Source organism: Ailuropoda melanoleuca, chromosome 4, assembly GCF_002007445.2.
Source record: "Ailuropoda melanoleuca isolate Jingjing chromosome 4, ASM200744v2, whole genome shotgun sequence".
Lineage (NCBI taxonomy): Eukaryota > Metazoa > Chordata > Mammalia > Carnivora > Ursidae > Ailuropoda > Ailuropoda melanoleuca.
Window position 1 is genome coordinate 25,027,636 of NC_048221.1, and position 21,747 is coordinate 25,049,382.

General features: G+C 36.5%; 1 protein-coding gene across 3 annotated transcripts in view; it reads right to left on the reverse strand.

Moving 5' to 3' along the window:
* The window catches only part of DENND6A (DENN domain containing 6A), a 56,629-nt gene that overhangs the window by 16,588 nt on the left and 18,294 nt on the right, over positions 1-21,747 (reverse strand). For 2 of the 3 annotated variants that reach the window (XM_034658504.1, XM_034658506.1), the window contains 9 exons: positions 19,885-19,997; positions 17,815-17,895; positions 16,356-16,461; positions 15,446-15,525; positions 14,273-14,335; positions 13,480-13,535; positions 4,589-4,711; positions 3,964-4,059; positions 1,476-1,570 (listed from right to left, as the gene is read on the reverse strand). In XM_034658504.1, the coding sequence (XP_034514395.1) occupies positions 1,476-1,570; positions 3,964-4,059; positions 4,589-4,711; positions 13,480-13,535; positions 14,273-14,335; positions 15,446-15,525; positions 16,356-16,461; positions 17,815-17,895; positions 19,885-19,997 (813 nt within the window). The remainder of the gene's footprint in view (positions 1-1,475; positions 1,571-3,963; positions 4,060-4,588; positions 4,712-13,479; positions 13,536-14,272; positions 14,336-15,445; positions 15,526-16,355; positions 16,462-17,814; positions 17,896-19,884; positions 19,998-21,747) is intronic. The other variant, XM_034658505.1, reaches the window with a different exon arrangement.

The following is a 21,747-nucleotide window of genomic DNA, read 5'->3' on the forward strand; positions in this document are numbered from 1 at the left end:
TTTACCAATGATTTCATGCAAAAGTTCCTCTACTTAAAGCCACAACAAAGAGCCTTTTTCATTGGAAAAAGATAATAAACAGTAGTCAACTACATTACAATTAATCAAATAGTCTAGATTAATAGGACAAAACCATGACAATAAATGTCAATATTAAATTAAGATTTTAAAAACTGTTTCTTATCTTCTCATAGCTAAGACTCTGGTGACTGCTATGTTCTAAATTATCATTAAATCAGAGAGGACACAGTGAAATGGCAGGTGACTATAACATTTACAGAATGCCATGAGTCAGGAACTGTTTAATCTCTCAGCAGACAAAGAATTTGAGGCTTAAAGAGGCTGTTCTGCCTAAGAACACAGAGACATGAGAGCCAAGGTGAAGCTATTTGCTCTTTCCTCTATTTCTTAAGGCTTCTAAGGATTTTGGTATAAGATTGAGTCTAATGTTTGTAAATAATTTGATTTAAATTGTTATTGCTTGGAGTGCCTGGGTGGCTCAGTTGGTTGAACGTCAGCCTCTGGCTCTGGAGTCCTGGGATCAAGACCCACATTGGACTCCCCGCTCAGCAGGGAGTCTGCTTCTCCCTCTGCCCCTCACCCTGCCCATGCTCTCTCTCTCTGTCTCTCTCTCTTGCTCTCTTTCTCAAATAAATAAATAAATAAAATCTTAAAAAAAAATTGTTATTGCTTGAGTCTAACATATCTATCTAGATTTATGTATATACCAGAAAGGATAGCTCATAAATTATTAAATAATATTTGAAATATACCTGTGTATACCAAAAGAAGTCTTTAAAAGTAACACATTGCAAAGTTATTTAAAAATATTTTCAGCATCTCAAGTATTACTATTTCAGTAGAAAATTCAGAAACGTGCAGTGAGGAATGTCAGAGATACCATTAAATTGTCATCTAAGTTAACAGAACTTCCAACCTCTGAATTAATCTACTAATTTAAAAACATTTATTAAATAGTTACTATGAGAAAAATACTATTTATCTTTTCCTCAAGGAAAGCATAACCTTTGACCATTTCCTTAATCAATACCACTGCCACAGAAATGTACAATACTTGTTTTGAGACCTAGCAGAGAATTTTGTGCCAAACTGAGTAATTCCAACTTCTACAAGGTTTTATTCAAGCAGTGTTGGACATCCCTGTCTAATCGGGCTTATCCATATACAAAAAGTTGCTCAAATTTTTGAGGTTTCATTGTGTTATAATTCATTCTGTGTTTATAACACTAGAAGTGCATTTTTTGATAGAAGGACACGATGGGTTACACATATAAGAATCTGTATATTTTAGTGGGAAGTTAGGCTCTTCTCCAAAGGCCCTTATTCAGATTGCCTCCAAAAAGGTTACCATCGACATAATTAAAAAGTAATCAAGAGATGAAAACAAAGGGGAAGAAATGAACCTTCTCAGCCAACTCACATACTAAAAATAGAACACTGAATTTATACTTTACCTGCAGGTTTAAGGTCTCCTATTCGAATAATGTGTGGCCAGTGCTGGAGTGTTTTCGCAAAAAAAGGGTTGGTTACTCCTAATATGACTGAAGGCCTACATAAAAACAAAACAGAAACAAAGTGAGGAAAAGACAAATGTTCCAGTGAAGAACAGTTTATAATTTCTTTAGACTGAACAACAGATTATCTTCCCCTTCATTCAATGTGTTAACGTATCAACTGTATGCCAGGCACCACGTTTAGCACTAGGCAAGTAAAGATGAAAAGAATGGTCTTTTTAAAAGTATACAGAAAGAAAGGCATACATACCCGATTACAATGCCAAAATTAGGAAATAGAGAAGGTGACATAAAACATATGATAATTACAAAGGAGAAACTATGTCTACCAAGGGATTCAAAGACAGCTTCACCAGGGGTGCCCAGGTGGCTCAGTCGGTTAAGCATCTGACTCTTCATTTCAGCTCAGGTCATGATGTTGGGGTCCTGAGACTAAGCCCCATGTAGGGCTCTGCACTCAGCAGGGCGTCTGCTTGAATATTCCCTTCTCCCTCTGCCCCTCCTCAACTTGCATGTGCACACACACTCTCTCTCTCCCTAAAATAAATAAATAAACTCTAAAAGCAAAGAAAAAAACAAAGATACAGCTTCACCAAAGAGATGACATTTGCACAAAGATATGAAAGATGAATAGAAGTCCTTTGGCAAGCGGATAAGGGAGGTAAAGGTGATGCAGGAGAACAAATAGCACGAGCAAGGCAAAGAAGTGAGATTGTGGAGTGCCTGAAGAACTACAAAGAGCTCAGCATTCCTACAGCAAAAAGCAAGAGGGATGAAGAGTCAGAAATGAAAATAGATGGGCAGATGCTGGCCAGATTATTAAGTGCCAAGTTAATATGCTAAGAAGTTTAAAAACCTTGTAGGCAAATGGAAGGTACGAGAGAACCAAGTGGAAGGATGCCACATGAATGAGAATGTAGGAAGATCACTCTAGGGGGAATTTGGAAGATGCCCTACAAAGAGGGGAAGGGGTTTGGGGAAAAAGCAATAACAGATATGATAAAGACTGGAGACAGTAAGACTGGGAAGAGACTTTTGGAAAGCAGATAACAAATGTCATTATGAGAGAGATTTTATGGTGTTGACTTGATAGAATTTGGGAAAACCTGATGTGGGACATGTTAAGAAGGAGAAATTTATGACAATTTAGATTTTTGATAACTAAGTAAAAAGTAGTACCATTCATGAAAAGAAGCATGGGTTAAGGGAAGAAAACAAGGAAACAGAAAGAATTCAGTTTGTATACATTTAGTTTCAGGTGCCATTAAGATGTCCAGGTGGTAAAGCAGTAAAAAACAACAACAAAACCCTGGACATATAGGTCTGCACCTTGCAAAGATCTGGGCTAGACAGATAAATTTTAGTCATCAGTATATGGGTCTTAACAGAGGCTGTGGGTACAGATAAGATTGTTCAGAAAGAATTATCAGTCTGAAATCAGATCCCAGAACACAGGACTGAAGAACACCAACATTTAAGGTGCTGGCACAGACAGGCCTCTCTGCACCAGAGACTGAGATGCATCACCAGACAGCCAGGTGAGAGTGGCATCAAGGATTAAAATGCTTTCAAGCTCAGGCACCCGGATGGCTCAGTCGGTCAAGTGTCTGCCTTCGGCTCAGGTCATGATCCCAGGTTTCTGGAATTGAGTCCCGCATCAGGCTCCCTGCTCAACGGGGATTGTGCTTCTCCTGTTGCCCCTCCCGCCACTGATGGGTTTTCTCTCTCTCTTTCAAAAATAAATAAATAAAATCTTTAAAAAAAAATGCTTTCAAGCTCAATAGCTTGAACGTTGTAAGAAAGGAAGGCAGGGAAAACAGGGCAATAATGTGCCTATGGGGTCAGGCAAGGAGAGGGTCTTGATGACTCTGGCCAAAAATGACTTCATTGGAAATGGAGAAATCAACCTGCAATGGACTGGGAAGCAACCAGAAAACCAAGAAGTAGAGACAGTAAATGGAGATTTGTTGTTGTTGTTATCCTAGAATTTTAGCTCTGAAAAGACGGTGAGCAATACAGCAGGAGCTAAAAGGGAAAGGGTAAGATAATTTTTTCCCCTTTCACATATTGGGAAGAAATTTCATGTTTCCATGACAATTCAATGAAGAGGAAGAAGGGGAAGAAGTGAAGAGGAAGAAGGAAAAGGAAGTTACAGAGCAACAAGAGATAACATGCTATAAGAGGCCCTGAAGTAAGGCAAGAAAACAGAACTCAAAGTATAGTCAGATGGCTATTAATGACAATACAGCTTCCATTGATAAATAAAATCATTTAAAAAAAATCAGATTGACAATTGAAATGCAGAAGTATTACAAGCAGCTCCTCAAACCTTCCTTTATAAAATCAAGATACAAGTTCAAGGTTTAATTTCGCATAATTTGGTTATACAGGTAATACTTGGTCAATAAAAGTCACTTTGTTTACTCACGGGGCTTGAGTACGAGTAGTATATTCTTTGAATTCACTGTCATGAATAGTGAAATAAGGTCGGAAGTCACTGAAGTACTTTAATGGAGAAATACAGCTGTGGAGCAAGAAGACCATTTAAAACAAAGGATACAAAAAATCAAAGGCCCTACTCAATAACTATAAAACATCAATACACACAGTATACCCACAATGGGATAATTTATTTATTTATTTTCAGTAAACAACAAACTCATTTTAGGAAACCAGAAAAACAAGTGGCAATGCATAATAATGTGGAATGGTGTACTGAAAGAACACTGGACTTGGGGCAGAAGATGGGGTGAAGTTCTAGCACTCTAATTTCCTAGTTGTATGTCTTTTATGAGACACTGACCATTCATGCAACTAATATTTGTCAGATGCCAACTTTGTTTAAGTGAATCAATATTTGTTGCTCAGAAAAATCAAAACACAGTTCCAGCCTGCATGGAGCCTGAATTAATTTTCTCATCCATGAAACAGTACTATAATGAGCACAGCCTTCTTACAAGGAAGGGTGTTGTGTGGATCAATGCAATGTGTGCACAAACATATCAGATGGAAAAACAGGGCAACTATCACCGTTAGGAACCAAATATACTCACTTAACAAGTGCCAATACAGTCTCTGAGGACTCTGATGGTGATGGTGCCATGACCACGAGGGGCTCCCCCAAAAGGACCAGCTCCCAAAGCATCTGACTATGAAGGAAAACTGGGCAGAAACACCTGAAAGGTATTTATACAATAGAACTGTTATTTATCCAACTCTGTTTTTTTAAGTTTTTAATTATTCTAAAAACTTCATACCGATATAAAGCCTTCCAGCTATTTGTATCTCATTGTGACATACAAATTCATTTAGAACATGGTGATGCATAAGTCCCTTTTATCCACATAAAAACATACCAATTTGACTCATTCCAATTTCCAGAAAATTAAATGCAATATACTGACACATAAAAAATGGCTAACATATAATAAAACCATAAAATAATTATTAAATTTTACCATATGGTAGACCTATTTCATCAATATTGCTTTCCTACATTTGAATTTCTATTCTAAATATTTTGAAGAAAACAAGAAAAATTAATTTTCCAGAGGATGTTTACTGGATGTACTTAATTTAAAAGCTAATGCTTTCAGGGTACCTGGGTGGCTCAATCGGTTAAGTGTCTGACTTCGGCTCAGGTCATGACCTCAGGGTCCTGGGATCAAGCCCCACATTGGGCTCCCTGCTCAGTGGGGAATCTGCTTCTCCCTCTTTCACTGCCCCTTCCCCTGCTCATGCTCTCTTTCAAATAAATAAAATCTTTTAAAAAAATAACAAATAAAAGCTAATGCTTTCAATATTAAAAAATGATGAAAACAAATCACAAGGGGGAGATATAATGCCAAGCAACAGAATGATTCTTGGGCAGAGCCGTCCCTTACAGAAATGCTCCATATTTTTATAGTAGTCCTGGAATTAGGTGGAAGCCTATCAGGACACAAGTCTGGTACATTTCTTAGCCTCAGACATTTGCTAACATACTTATTTAGTAATTTCCTTCTGTTAGGGTAACGATTATTCCTAGTAGATTAGAGAATATCTACTTAAAAAATCATAACCAATCTATCTAGTTGAAAACATATACACACACAAGAAAGAGGAAGGAAAGAAGAAAGGAAGGAAGAAAGGAAGAACACTTAAGTACAAAAATATAAAACAGATTTGTCAAATGGAAATTAGGGAAAGTTAATTTTAACTATTCAAAAGCAAGAAAACAAATGTGAAGGAAGTGCAAGAAAAAAAAAAACAGTTCAAGGATAAGAACAAGGAGCTCTTCCTCCTCTTTCTTTCCTAAACAAGTCAATCGTAAAGCAGAACATGGTGCATGGTGGTCATCTCTGCCAGGAGGGAAAGAAGACATGTTGGCTCAGAGAGGGGTGGGAGGGCCTGTGTGACATCCACATGGAGGAGCTGCCTTCCTGGGGGGCTGCTGGAACCCAAATGTGGTGAAGAAAGTGTACATGTGTGGAGGTGATCTGGTTTGGGGTGACAGAGGCCAAGAAGTACGAGAGGGCTGGAGGGGCAGCCTGGTGTGGTGTCAGAACCAGCGTGTGTTGAAACTGTCCGTGGTGCGACAGAAGAGCAGGGGAGGTAGGGTGTTCACATGGAGATGGCTTGGAAAGAGGTGTAGGAGCACAGTAGGGTAAGGAGGGCATTCCTGTGGGGGTTAGTCTAGCATTGGGAACCAGAGCACAAGCAAGGTGAGGATGGCATCCATATGGAGAGAGGGCCTAATGTACAATATAGAAGCCTAAATGGGGTAGGAGAGTAACCACATGGGGGTCAATCTAGCGTGGAGTGGAGCCTGAGAAGGTTAATGAAGGTATCCATGAAGAAGGACAGCTGGGTATGGAGTGTCAGAGCCCAAAAGGAGTAAGAAAGTCATTTGCACAGAGGAAAGGGTTTAAGCAGAGATGAAGACTGGTTATTAACAGGAACTGATCAAATTAATTAATTAATTAATTAAGGATAACAGGAGGTAGTTTCTCAGAAAGGGAAAAGAAATACAAATACAGCAAGGGAGAAAACTAAAATGAACCCTGTCTTATAGGACTGGAATTAGGGGTAGTGGTATAACTTTATAGTTTTTTATATGGATATAGAAATAAATATATTATGCAAAAATGTATATATATTGTATACGAGTATGTATGCATGCATCCCTTTACAAAAATGTATATATTCCCTAGCTCTGTCCACTGAGAAGGCCTAAAATCAATGATATCCCAATAGCAATGAGCACAACTAGTACCCAGATCTTGGCTTCTGAATCCTATTCTCCACTAAAAAAAAAAGTCAAGGCTTTTTGGAGAAATGGCTGATTCCAGAGCTAGGAAAGGAAAAATACAAGATAATCTTGGAACCCAAGAGAACTGAAAACATATGTCCATACAAAGGCTTATATACAAATTTTCATAGTAGCATTACACATAATAGCTAAAAACTAAAAACTATCTGAATGTCCTTCAGTGAATTAATGGTAAACAAAATGTGGTATATCCACACAATGGAACATAGTAAAATGAAGTAATGATTCATGCTACCGCATGTATAAACCATGAAAATGACATGCTAAGTGAAAGAAAGTAGACACAAACAGTCAAATATTTTATAATTCTCTTTATATGGTATGGCCAGAATAGGCAAATCTATAGAGGCAGAAAGTAGATAAGTGATTCCCAGAGGCTGGGGAGGAAAGAGGAAATGGGGAATAACCGCCACTAGGAATAGGGTTACTTTTTGAAGTCATTAAATGTTTTAGAACTAGAAGTAGTGATCCACAACTTTGTGAATATAGTAAAGACCACTGAACTGTATATTTTGAAAGAGTGAATATTGTGGTATGTGAATTATATATCAATTTTTTTAATTAAAAAAGAAAAGATAGGCCTGGAACATCTTATACAAGAAGGCAAGGAAGTATTTAAAGAATGACAAGAATATGTCAAAAAAAAAAAAAAAAATAGAGGCCAACTTGAAGTGAGACAACTCTCATTGGCCAAACTGGGGACAACTGAAACATCAAATGAGAATAATGGACTTTAATAACCTATTGCATAAAAAAGGAAACCAACAGTCCACATAGATGTACACAGTACGATGTTTTAAAATATTTCTACAAATTCTCTGACACTTCCTTTAAAACATGGAGCCGAATTCTCCCCCCCTTAGCTGTGGGCTAGTTAATGGCTTACATGTATTGAACAGAATAAGGATAGTGTGCAACTTTGTAGGTTGGGTTGTAAAAGACACATTGGCTTTAGCCTTCTCTCAGATCACCTCTGAATACTGTGGAAACATTCAAGCTGCCCTATGGACAGGTCCACAGGGCTAGAAACGAGGCCTCCTGCTAACCGCCACAAGGAACTGTGACCTCCAGCCAGCAGCCAAGTAAGCCAGCCTTTTAGGGAACAGATTCTCCAGCCCTAGTCAAGACCCTCATGTCCCACTTGTCCCACTGACTAAAAGCCTGGCTGAAATGTTGACTGTAACTTCGTAAGAGATCTAGAGCTAGAACCATCTAGCTAAGCTGTTCCTAGATTCCTAACCCTCAGAAACTGTGTGAATATTTGTTCTTTCAAGCCTCAAAGTACTGGGGTAATTAATTACACAGCAATAAATACAACATATACATTGCTTTAAAGTGCCTCCCTACAAAATACTTAATTACAAAAGGAAAACGAATAGTTTATCATCGAGAAGCTTGGAAAATACTACAAGGTGAACATCATTAGTAACAAGGCAAGCTACCCCCCAGCCAAAGACACAGAGCTCAAAGCTAATCTTGAGTAAATCCCAAACAAACCTAAACTGAGCGGATTTCCTGCAAAATAACTGTCCTGTAATCCACAAGAAGCTCAGTGTGTGAAAGGAAGACTGAGGATCTATTCTATATTGAAGGAGAGAGACTGAAGAAGCATGACAAGTAAATGCAACATAATTCTAAACTAGACAATACTGTGACAACTGGTGACATCTGAATTAAATGGTATTAACTTATCAATGTTAATTTCCCAATTTTGATGACTGCATTGTGTCTTTATTTGTAGGACACAGACACTAAAGTATTCAGAGATGATGAGACATCAGGTATCCAACTGACTATCAAGTGGTACAAGGAAGTTTTCTGTACGATACTTACTACTTTTCTGTAAATTAGTGATTGTCTAAAATTTTTATATATATAATTACATGTATTATGCATACATACACACACACATATGTACATAAACTTCTGAAACAATCACAGATTTACAGAAAAGTGGCAAGTGTGTGTAAGTATATATTTAATAGTGCGGCATCCTTAAGGCAGTAAAGCTGCAAATTACTTTTTCTCACAAGTACTGTAATATATAATCAGTAAGGGCACAAACAGACACCAAGTACAGTTACAAGAGAAAGTATTCTCTGAAACCCCTATATTACTTTAGAAATATGTTACAAAAAGTAGTATTGGAGAGGTAAGTATTCAATATTCAAGAAAGGAACCCTATCTCCAGTTCTAACTTCAATAAATATTGGTGGTAGGCATCTAACTGCAGTATAAAATTACTAAAATGAGGGCCTGTAGGGAAATTATAGGGCATTTTTTAGCACTATTTTCATATCCCCATTTTGGAGTTCCATGCTTTATGCTAAGTCCCACTGCTGCCCCTCAAAAGTCATCCCCTGGAAAAAATTAGAAACTTACTCCAAATGAAGAGATGAATGAATAAATACATACATATATAAATAGATAACCAGACATGTAAATAACTAGGTAAATAAAAGTTTCAAACTTTTCCAGGAAGACATAGCATGTTGTTATAATCTTAAAAGCTAAAAGAAACTAACATGTATCAATGAGTATCAGAAACACATTTTATGTAGTAATAGACTTTTACAGTCTTTGAAACAAAACACCCATAGCTGTTATCTACTCTGCCAATGGGGTAGAAAGCCAAGATGGCTTCATTCTCAAGACGGAGGCAAGGAGGAACATGAGGACACGTAACTGATATGCCTCTTGCTGTATGAGGAACGAACAGCAAATGTCATCAGGTAAAACGTCCTTGATTCTAGGCAAAAGAATGTGTTTCTTTCAACAGAAAACCGTCCCTCAATTGTAAGCCCAACTTAAAAACTGAATGAGAACACTATGTGATCAAGAGAGCTGACACCGAAGTCAGGGTCCATGGACTAGTGGTAGCTTAACAAGACTTGACCTGGTACAACAAGGGAGACAAGCCCCTACACTCAACTGCATTTCTGCACTCAGCTTCAAACATCTTTCCAGGCCTCAGTCCTTTGCTCTCAACTCATTGTTGTTATAAAAATATCACCTTCAGGGGCGCCTGGGTAGCGTAGTCGTTAAGCGTCTGCCTTCGGCTCAGGGCGTGATCCCGGCGTTATGGGATTGAGCCCCACATCAGGCTCCTCTGCTGGGAGCCTGCTTCTTCCTCTCCCACTCCCCCTGCGTGTGTTCCCTATCTGGCTGGCTGTCTCTCTGTCAAATAAATAAATAAAATCTTAAAAAAAAATCATCTTCAATGTAAATGATAAACATTTAAACTTTTATTCACATGAAAAAACATACAATGTAAGCTCTCCACACACAAAATGAAGAGTGCTGTCACTCATCTGAGTGTCAGATATTAAATGCTCGGCACAGAGCCATCTGTGTGAGCCTACTGTTGTTTGACTTTCAGTTTCTTCACCTCCTGAGCAACAAGAATGAAAAAAAAAAAACTCACTTGTTCTACTTTTTTAAAGATTTTATTTATTTGAGAGAGAGAGAGCATGTGTGAGATTGAGGGGGAGGGGCAGAGGGAGAAGGAGAGAGAGAATCTCAAGCAGACTCCTAGCTGAGTGCGGAGCGGGACATGGGGCTCAACCTCACGACTCTGACTGAGATCATGACCTGAGTGGCAGCCATCCAGGGGGCCCTCACTTGTCCTACTTTAAAAGCAAGAACATGTCATTCATAATCAGGAGAAAAGACACATGGTAATAAAAAGTGTTAGTGGTAGGAATAATTAATTACCACAAAAGCAAATATAACTGATAATAAACAGAAAAGCATTAATATTTGCACCCAGCAGTTCCAAAGAAAACATGTCTATTAATCAAATTTTGTATTAACTTACGCATAGTCTTTAATTTATTCCTAAATGAACGAAGTATCAAAAGTATAAATAGTAGGGGCGCCTGGGTGGCTCAGACGGTTAAAGGAATCAACTCTTGGTTTTGGCTCAGGTCACGATCTCAGGGTCCTGAGACTGAGCCCTATGTGGGGCTCCATGACACTCATGGAACTGGCTTAAGATTCTCTCTCTCAAGGTATTTGCAAATGACACTACAGATAAAAGATTGGTATCCAAGATTTACAAAGAACTTCTCAAACTCAATACACGAGAAACATAATCAAATCAAAAAATGGGCAGAAGATATGAACAGACACTTTTCCAATGAAGACATACAAATGGCTAACAGACACGTGGAAAAAATGTCCAAAATCATTAGCCATCAGGGAAATTCAAATCAAAACCACCTTGAGATACCACCTTACGCCAGTTAGAATGGCAAAAATTGACAAGGCAGGAAACAACAAATGTTGGAGAGGATGTGGAGAAAGGGGATCCCTCTTACACTGTTGGTGGGAATGCAAGTTGGTACAGCCACTTTGGAAAACAGTGTGGAGGTCCCTTAAAAAGTTAAAAATAGAGCTACCCTATGATCCAGCAATTGCACTACTGGGTATTTACCCCAAAGACACAGACATAGTGAAGAGAAGGGCCATATGCACCCCAATGTTCACAGCAGCACTGTCCACATAGCTAAATTGTAGAAGGAGCCGAGATGCCCCTCAACAGACGACTGGATTAAGAAGATGTGGTCCATACGTACAATGGAGTATTACTCAGCCATCAGAAAGAACGATTACCCAACATTTGTAGCAACATGGACTGGACTGGACTAGATTATGCTAAGTGAAATAAGTCAAGCAGAGAAAGACAATTATCATATGGTTTCACTCATTCATGGAACATAAGAAAGAGCAGGGAGATCGGTAGGAGAAGGAAGGGAAGAATGAAGGGGGGGGTAAACAGAAGGGGGAATGAACCACGAGAGAACTATGGACTCTGGGAAACAAACTAAGGGCTTCAGAGGGGAGGGGGGTGGGGGATTGGGATAGGCCGGTGATGGGTATTAAGGAGGGCACATATTGCATGAAGCACTGGGTGTTATACACAAATAATGAATCATGGAACAGTACGTCAAAAACTAAGGATGTACTGTATGGTGACTAACATAACATAATAAAAAATTATTATTAAAAAAAAAAGATTCTCTCTCTCACCCTGCCCCATCCCACCCACTTGCATGCAGGTACTCTCCCTCTAAAAAAAAAAAAAAAAAAAAAAAAAAAACNCCCTCTAAAAAAAAAAAAAAAAAAAAAGTATAACTAGTATGCATCCTTCTTAGCAAATTTTTCCTGTGATAACTATTCATTTATTTGGGGGACCTCCCCCTTTTCATTCTAAGAATGCTACAATATCTAATTTTTAAAAGAAAGTCAATTTGTTTTTAAGTAAGATTTATAATTTACATATAGTAAAATTCACACTTAACAAAGATCTAGAACATTTCCAACACTCTAAAATTTCCCCCCATCCCCTTTGTAGTTGATTTCCCTCCCACCCTCAGGCAACCATTGACCTGATGTCTGCCCCTTTTCCAGAATATCATATAAAGGGAGTCATTCAGTAAGTAGCCTTTTAAAATCTGGCTCTTTTCACTAAACATAATGCTTCTGAGTCACCTATATTGCAGACTGTATCAATAGTGCACTTTTTTTTTAAATTGCTAAGTAGTATTCCATGCACATGCATGAATCACAATTTGTTTATCCATTTACCAGTTTACGGACATTTGCATTGTTTCCAGTTTTAGGCTGCTATGAATAGAGATGCTATAAACATTTGCATACAGGTCTTTGTGTGGATATGTACTTTCATATTTATTGGGGTAAATTCCTAGAAGGGGGATTACTGGGCTGTACTAGGGCCAAGTGTATAAAACAAATCAAGCATATAAAACAAATCACTCTTTGAAGCAATATCCCATGTAGCTTAAAGGTCACGCATATACAAAATTCTACACACACAAAACTCAAACCAAAAAACCCATTCTAAGTCTTTCACATGACTCCCAATTGCACGTATTACTATTTAATAACTGCTCGGCAACGGCAGTGGTTTCTCAAGCTGGGCTACACATCAGAACCACCTAGGAGCTGAACTTGGGCACCAGTCCAGAGATTTCTACACAGCTGTTCTGGGTAAGGCACAGGCATTGGTATGTTTTCCTTTTCTTTTTTTATGTGCTAGGTTTTCTCTCCCCTTTTTTATTTTGCATTTTGAAAAGTTTCATACATACAGAAAAAGAAAGACAATAGTGTAAGAACCCCCATTTATATATCATCTAGAGTTAACAATATTTTACATTTTTACTTCATTAATTTTTTTCTTACTGAAGTATTTTAAGAGTCTAAGTTTCTACCAACTGAGCTAGCCAGGCACTTCTTATCAAAGTATTTTAAAATAAAATACAAGCCTCATAACATTTCATCTCAAAATACTTAAAAATGCATCTCTAAAAAGTCAGTCCATTTTCTTACGTGATTACAATACCATTCTCACACCAAACCAAACAAAAAATAATTTGTTTCTACCAGGTAATACCAATTCATATCCAAATTTCCCTGTCAAAGCTCATAATATACAGTCAGGGATGAACCACTGATTTATAATATGTGAAACATAGTGACTATTTTCTTCCAGTTTTTTTCCCCTCCTTTTTTTTTCTTCCAGTTTTTTCCACATTTAAGAACATTCATTTCCTAAAGAAATTTAAAATAATATCACAAAGTAAAAGAGAAAAAGCAGTTAATAAAATTTACCTGAAAAGATCCACCTCATGAACAGTAGGTAAAATAACAGATATATGCGTGTCTGCCTGAGATAAAAAAGAAAAAATACAGAAGATGTCATTAAAATTTACAGAAATTGATTTTTTAAATATCTATCTTGTATCAATAAGCTTTGTCACCCTATCTTTTAAGATTCTCTTCCTCCAGAAGCAGCCACAAAGAAAATGGGTCTTACCAATCTCCCCTAACATAGCAGAAGGTCAAGGATGACAGATATCTTGGATAAAGCATTAACCCCATAGTCAGATGTGAGATTAATTCACAACTGCATGAAATACTACCATAATATAACAGGCCAAATTAGTTTTCCTACTGCTTTCCATTTTAATTCAATTCAAACAACGGGAGTGCTAATACACCAGCTAAAACATTTCAAATAAAAACTTCAACCCCATCCATGAACAGATGTAGCTTTGGGGGAAATGAAAGACAACCATAACTACAGAATCCTTTTGACTGAGCTTCCTACAAACAAAAGTCTGCAGAATACTCTTCTAAGAAGATAAGAGGTTTTATGTATTTTCCCCTAGTCCTCACAATTACAGTATAAATTGAGTTCTCTAGTGTCTGCCACATAACAAGAAAAACAATCTGAGAAACATTAGAAAGTTTATTATCAATTCATTACAAAATTATTTAATGGGGTATTTCAGTAATATTCAGAAATACACCATAAACTACAAGGAACTCTGCATTTGCTAGTTTAAGAATTCGGTTCAAGAGACTATGTATGCTGGATGATTCTACCACAGCATCACACTACCTGCTGAGTTAACTGCGCTATTTGAGTTGTCCCAGGCTTGTCATGACATGTGGGAATCCGTACCTTAAAGAGAAAGAAAAGAAATTAACTTTGGCTACAAAACAATGTCCTTTATAGAATTTCTGAGTCCCATTACAATGAGGGATCAAAAACACTCTTAACACTAAAAAAGTACACTCAGCAATGCCTAAAAAGCCATAAAAACAAAGTCTTTACATGAGATTTAAAAACTACGGTCCTATTTATCTTTAGTCACAGCAGAAGGTAAGGGAACCAAGGTCTCCATATTCCCACACACATGGAAATCACTAACCCACTGAGAAGCAAATGTGCTGGAAAACAGAAAAAGGGCATCAGCTTCATACTGCTTCCTGTTTATTGTTCCAATCTTTGCTTCATTAATATACACACACCCAAACACACCCTCTCAAGCTTGCCAAACTATGGGATAAATCTAACAGGAAACCATTAGAACTCTCAACCCAGAGCTACGAGTACTACTTTAGAAGATCTCCCAGGGGAAGAAACAGAACACGTCCTACAGAAATGAGTACATCTAAAAACAGAGCATTGCCAAAAATAAGTCCAACTTGAAAATGAATTGCAAAAGCACTTAGGGAACATTCATACAAAGCCTGCGAGCAAAATGTTAATTCATAAGAAAAGAAAAGAGAAGACAAGAAAAGGAATGGAATAGAAAAGAAAAGAAAGGAAAGGAAAAGTGAATAGAGCACAATACCCTGGGATGGACATGTTTGGTCTGACATTGAACATTAAGATCATTTAAACCTAAGAACCAATGGCTTTCCTAATTTCTTTTAATTTTTACTAATTCATACTCAATTCTACAAAGTATTCTGCAATGCCACCCATCTCTGGAGGGCCATAGAGTTGCAGAACTCTAGAAGGTGGCATTTACGTTCACATTATTATGTAAGAATGATACCTTTGTGCAAACTCTACAGGATGAAACAAACGGGACAGGTGATCCCTGGAGTTGTATGACTAATGGCTCTGAGCAGCAGGAAGAACTGTGATATCTCTGTTAACTCCTCACATCTAAGTGAAAGCAGTAACAGGACTGGACATCACTAGGAAGTTAAAAAGCAAAACTCATCTATGACCTTCCTAGAGTTCCTTAGAAAAGGAGACAAATGAAATAAAAGGTATTACCTTCATTACAACCCCCATAATAGGCAGGTGTAATGTCTTCCCTGGCACTGGGGCAGGCCATCGGTCAACATCATTACAAGCTGAAAAATAAAATATTTCCTTATTTTAAGTTCAAATATTAAAATGTAAAAAATGAAACATTAGAAATTAGAACTCCACTTTCTGAAGAGCCGGAAAAATACACTGGGAACGTGGAAGATAAAAGGGAAAAGAAGGGGCGCCTGGGTGGCACAGTGGTTAAGCGTCTGCCTTCGGCTCAGGGCATGATCCCGGCGTTATGGCATCGAGCCCCACATCAGGCTCTTCAGCTATGAGCCTGCTTCTTCCTCTCCCACTCCCCCTGCTTGTGTTCCCTTTCTCTCTGGCTGTCTCTATTTCTGTCGAATAAATAAATAAAATCTTTTAAAAAAAAAAAAGGGAAAAGAAAAGTAAAAGTGTGAAAATATCATACATTTTATCAGAAATATACCTGTGTTCTAGGATATAAATTGGTTCATAAATTTTTTTAAAGCAACAAGATAATAGATTTAGAGGGAGTTTTCCTATTCACTTATTACTACTAAAATTAGCTACAAAAGCATACCACTTGGCAGAGGCCTCTGTACTGAGTAACATAAAGATTTCTGTTTAAATAGTACTCTGAGAAGCAAAGCTGTCAACTCTGTATTTGTTTATTATTACCCTGATAAATAAACATCATCCATATTGCAAAAGGAGATAATAAAAGACACGGTCTTTGGTGTTTGTAGGTAAAGGTGCAGAATAGTTTTACATCTCTCTCCTACTATATAGCCCTTAAAATTCTCGACTAATTTTTTTAGAAAGTCAACTTTATACTCATCAGCCATTTCCAGTAAAATTTTTAAAACTCCTTCATAAAGGTATCTAACTCACACAATGCTTAACTTACCCGCTTCCAAATAAGGTTCGCTCTTTTCAAAATACTCTGGTGCTATCTGTTTAAGCACGGTGTGAAAAAAATGAATATAAGGTAGTTTGCTGATCAAAACCAAGGACTGGAGAGAAAAAAGAAACATGGTTTTTTATTTTCCTAATGATTATAACTTAAACTTGTCACTTGCACAAATTATTAACAAGCTAAATTCAGCAAAAAGTGTGGATTTTGAAATAAAGCTTTTGCGTGGATGGTTAAAAGAAAAACTAGATAAAACTACAGTTGCAGAATGTAAAAAGTTTCATCTTCGTCCAGCTTAAGAGCATAAAGGCATAGTTACAGATTTTTCTGTTTCCAGGAAAAAGAACGTCATGGATAATTTCCAAGCCCTCGCTACTATTGTCATTAGCAAAACAGTATCAGGAATTAGCTGGATGAACTCTTCCTAATACAGAAAGAGCAAATTGTGATGCTTTTTCAAACTAAGACCTATGACTGTTGTACTTTAGTTTTCAATAGTCATAGCCATATCCTCAGAAATTGTGACTTGGGGACCTGGGTGGCTCTGTCAGTTAAGCATCCAACTCTTGATTTCAGCTCAGGTCCTGATCTCAGGGTCCTGCGATCGAGCTCCGCATCAGGCTCTGTGCTCAGCATCAGGCTCTGTGCTCAGCATGGAGTCTGCTTGTCCTTCTCCCTCTGCTTCTCCCCCAGTGCATGCTCTCTCTCTCTTTCAAATAAATAAAATCTTTAAAAAAAAATTGTGACTTTACAGTTGGATCACTTCGGATATGGAATATGCCAATCTTTTTTTTTTAATCTATTTTTCTTGAAAACTACTTTTTACTTTTCCATCCACTATCATAAGGGGTAGTCAAGACACGTTTTAGTTACAAAAGGTAAAGGTGTGTCCCTGTTAGCTGGGATTAAATCAGAACCAGTATTTTTTTTAATGGTGGTTAGAAAATTTTTAAAAGTTTATGTAAGTAATCTCTACACCCAACATAGGACTTGAACTAATAACCCCAAGGTCAAGGTGCCCCTAATTTTTTTTAAGAAAATAAAATGACTGTACATTTAGAGTGGAAACAGTAATGACTAAGATGTTGCTAAAGTGTATATACTGACTCTCACTGGTTTAAAAAAGATACTGAAAGCTTTTACTAGTTTTAACAATATTACAATCATCTGTCTATCCCTTCCCTCATCACAAAATGTGAAAATTCAGTAGATTCTTCTGGCTTTTGATAGTTTCATAGAATATCTATAATTTACCGCCAGGAATCTAGCACAGAGATAGCAGAAAGGCAAAATTCAATCAAAATCTAGGGACAGGTGTCTATAATCTAAAAAAACAAAAATAAAATGTAAGTTGTATGTTTAAAGATAAAATATTAAAGACTATTCATCCTTACAGTTCTGTTTTTCTAGCCACAATATAAAAATATTTTTCCTTAGTGTATATGAAATTTACCTTCTGAAAGTAGCCTCTTTTTAGACTTTTATCTCGAACTTGTCGGAAGTACACATATCCATAAAAATATGCAGGATCCTTCTATGAAAGAAGTGACAAATAAAAAAAATACATATTGCCATCCTTCATTATTAACATCATGATCCTTTATAAACCTGAACTGAAATATGAGGTACACACATAAGCGCTAGTTATGCTTTTCCACCAACACAAATAATCATGACAGTAACTGGCAGATATAAACCTGCTAGCTTGCCCAAAGGGGAAATAATTATAACTAAAGTACTGAAATCAGATTTTTCCCACTATAATATACTCAGCTTATGTTCTTTATTCATATTTGTACTAGTTAATGGAAGTCAGGAAACAATCAAATTCTATGTTTCCCCAATGCTATATATATATTTTTTTTAATTGTGCCTACAAGTATGAGTTAAGGGTTAGTCTTAATAAGATGAGGTATCCTAATGTAAAATTTCAAGACAGAGAAAAAGGAGTTAAATGCCAATCTGAATCTTACATACCCAGTTCTATCTTAACCTAATAAAAATGAAACATTGAAGTGTTTATCAAAATATAATTTGACATTCCAAAAAAACATAAGAAGTTTTTGTATCCTAATGAAATAAATTTTGACCCAGTTCCTAACTGGATTGTTATTCTTAGCTCAAATATTTATTGACCACCTACTTTGAACAAGGCATTGTGTTAGAGAAGTTAAAAGATGCTTCAGATACAGTTCCTGAAGGAGCTCATAATCTAAAGAGGGATAAAAACAAAGCTCAAGGCGGGTATACAGGAAGCACAAAGTGTTACAAGGAGGCCAAGAGGGAAGTGATTACCTCTGTCTATGGGGATCCGTAAAGATATAATGGAGGCAGCTGTTTTTAAATTGGGCAGTGAAGGATGGATATGATTTAAACAAAGACAAAGACATTCCAGGTTTAGAGAGCTAGGAGTCTGAGCAAAAACAAGGAGAGACAGAAAAATACAAGCTACCTCAGGAAAAAGCACATAGTTCAGGTTGGCTAAAATATGGCACCTGTATAGAAAGGAGATAAAGTTGGAAATTGTAGAGGTAAAGGTCTTATTTTGGAAGGCCCAAAAAGTGAGGATGAGGAAACAGTACTATCATTAGCTCTTTATTCATTAAGCAACAGATAGTCATTTTATATTTATTTTTATATAATATATATGTAGACTTTAGCTAGCAACACTGTGTAAAATACATTACATTGAAAAAAGCCCACAAAAGATGGGATATCTTTGGGCAAATTTCTTATCCTCAACAGCCCTCAATTCCCTCATTTGCACAAGGAACTCTCTCAGAACACTGTAAGAAGGATTAATGAGATAACACATGCTTATTAATACAGAACATAACAAGCTCCAATAAATAGTAGCTATTATTAACAGCTGAAAGAATATGTTAATAGCAATATCAAAAGGTCATGGAAAGAAGTAGATGGCTATTTGAAGGTAATATCTTTGCTAACTAAGAGAGGGTTCCTGTCATTAGTGGAACCAGGGAGGTTAACTGTAAATGCTGATTTTAGGCAAATGATGTCATACTGGATGTGCTGATAGGACATCCAGATGGAAATGTTCCTCACGCAGTTAGAGATGGAAATGTGGAATAAACAGAGACTTACACTCTGAAATCATCTGAATTATTAAAGTTGTCTTTAATAAATAATAAAAACAAGGCTCATTAAAAATTTAAAATTAGACAACTATAATTCTATCATAAAGTGAGGAATCTTCAACTCTGAGTGATATTTACTTGTATAGTACCACCCCAATCCACATCTAAACAAAGAGTTATTAAAAATTGAAGGAAAATTACCTTAACATTCTAATCAATTTCTATACTTCACAACAGCATTATGTGTTTAAAGAACAGTAACTTTATAAAGTCCCTTTCTTTCACATGCTGAATCCTTATAAAATAGACTCACTTAGGAAATCTAGTAATAAGACAAACACAAAATATTTCTGAATGTTATATGAGGTAGCGGAGTTCTAAAGTTTCCTCTCACATGGACATTTTTCTATTACTACTTTTCCAACCTTTAAGTAAACTGGTAAATCTTTGTCATAATGATCCAGGAGACAGTGCAGTGACACCCTCCTCCCAGAAGATTGTCGAAATCTAAAACAAAACTGGGTATCTCCAAGACAACCTAATGAAAACAAAAATGAAAGTAATTAAGAATAGCATAGTGTAACATTTCTTTTCCAGATTCATCAAATGTTAGAACTAAAAAGGTCCTATGAATTGTTTAAACCCATTTTATCATGTTTTAGAGAAAAAACAGGAGATTCTGAGAGTTCAAGTGACTTATCCAAAGCTATCTTTGCTGGTTAGAGGCAAAGCCATTAGCAAAACATACATCTTAATGCCTAGGTCTCTTTACTATTTTTCCTACTTCTATTTTCCCCATTTAATCAAAAAAATCTTTACACTGTTTGCATGTAATGTTGACTCACAAACATAATAATGAGAAAAAGAAGCCAAATACAAAAGAACATATACTGTCAAATCCATCTATATAGTTGTTTTAGGTTTTGTTTTTTTTTTAAGCAGGCAAAACTATAGTGTGTAGGGATGCATGGCTGGGTGATAAAAGTATAAAGAAAATCAAGACACTTATCACTGTAAGAATCAGAATTATGGTTGCATTTGGAGGGGGGTGGGAAATAGTGCTTAGGAGGGGACATGCAGGGGGTTCTAAGGCACTGGCAATGTTCTATTTCTAGACCTCATATGTGTCTTATATTTCACAATGAGAAGTTTTTTTTTAAAGACATAATATAGCAGACTCAGGAAGTCCCCAGGTAATACATGCACTATTTTCATCATTTTAAATTAAAAAGTTTTTGAATAATAAAGTTTTTAAACATTAATAATTTCTAGCAAACCTCTTAAAACACGTAAACTTAACCTAAACTGTCTGGCAATAATTACAAAAAACCATAAGTAGTCTAAAAAGTAAAGGACACATTAAGTAGCTTGTCACCGAAACTCTTTCTGATTATTTAGAACTAATAAGATTATACTAAATATGAAATGTGCTCAAGATTTTATTACTTACTATTATACAAAGAAGTACTTATATTTCCTTAGCATATGAAGTTCTTAACAAAGGAAGCAGAAACTTGATAATATGTTTAACTTTTTAAAAAGCAACTCAGAATATAAACCTAAATGCAATCATAGAAATTAATATTTCTTTGGTGGTGGAGGAAAAAAACACAGGGGCCTGGAGGATACGTGAAGTCAGTTTCTTTACTTGTTATGGTAGTTTAAAAATAAGGAAAATACATGAAACCTGAGATAATGGAAAATACTTCTGGCATTGTTTTAGTTCAAGAGAGTCATATGTTGATGGTTCAATTTTTCCCTTTAGAGACATTTAAGTATTTGTTTTTTAAAGAAAGAGCCAACAGATACAAAAAAATGCTCGACATCATTCATCATCAGGGAAATGCAAATCAAAACCACAATGAGATATCAACTTACAACTCTCAGAATGGCTAAAATCAAAAACACAAGAAACAAGTATTGGTGAGGATGTGGAGAAAAAGGAACCCTTGTGCACTGTTGGTAGGAATGCAAACTGGTGCAACCACTGTGGTAAACAATATGGCGGTTCCTCAAAAAGTTAAACATAGAACTACGCTACAATCTAGTAATCACACTACCTGGCATTTACCCAAAGAATACAAAAACACAAATTCAAAAGGATACATGCACCCTGATGTTTACTGCAGCATTATTTACAACAGCCAAATATGGAAGCAACCATATTCATCAATAGATGAATGGATAATGAGGATGTGGTGTGTATACACGCACACACATACACACACACCACATCTTGCACATTTATATACACACAATGGAATCTTACTCAGCCATAAAAAAGAATG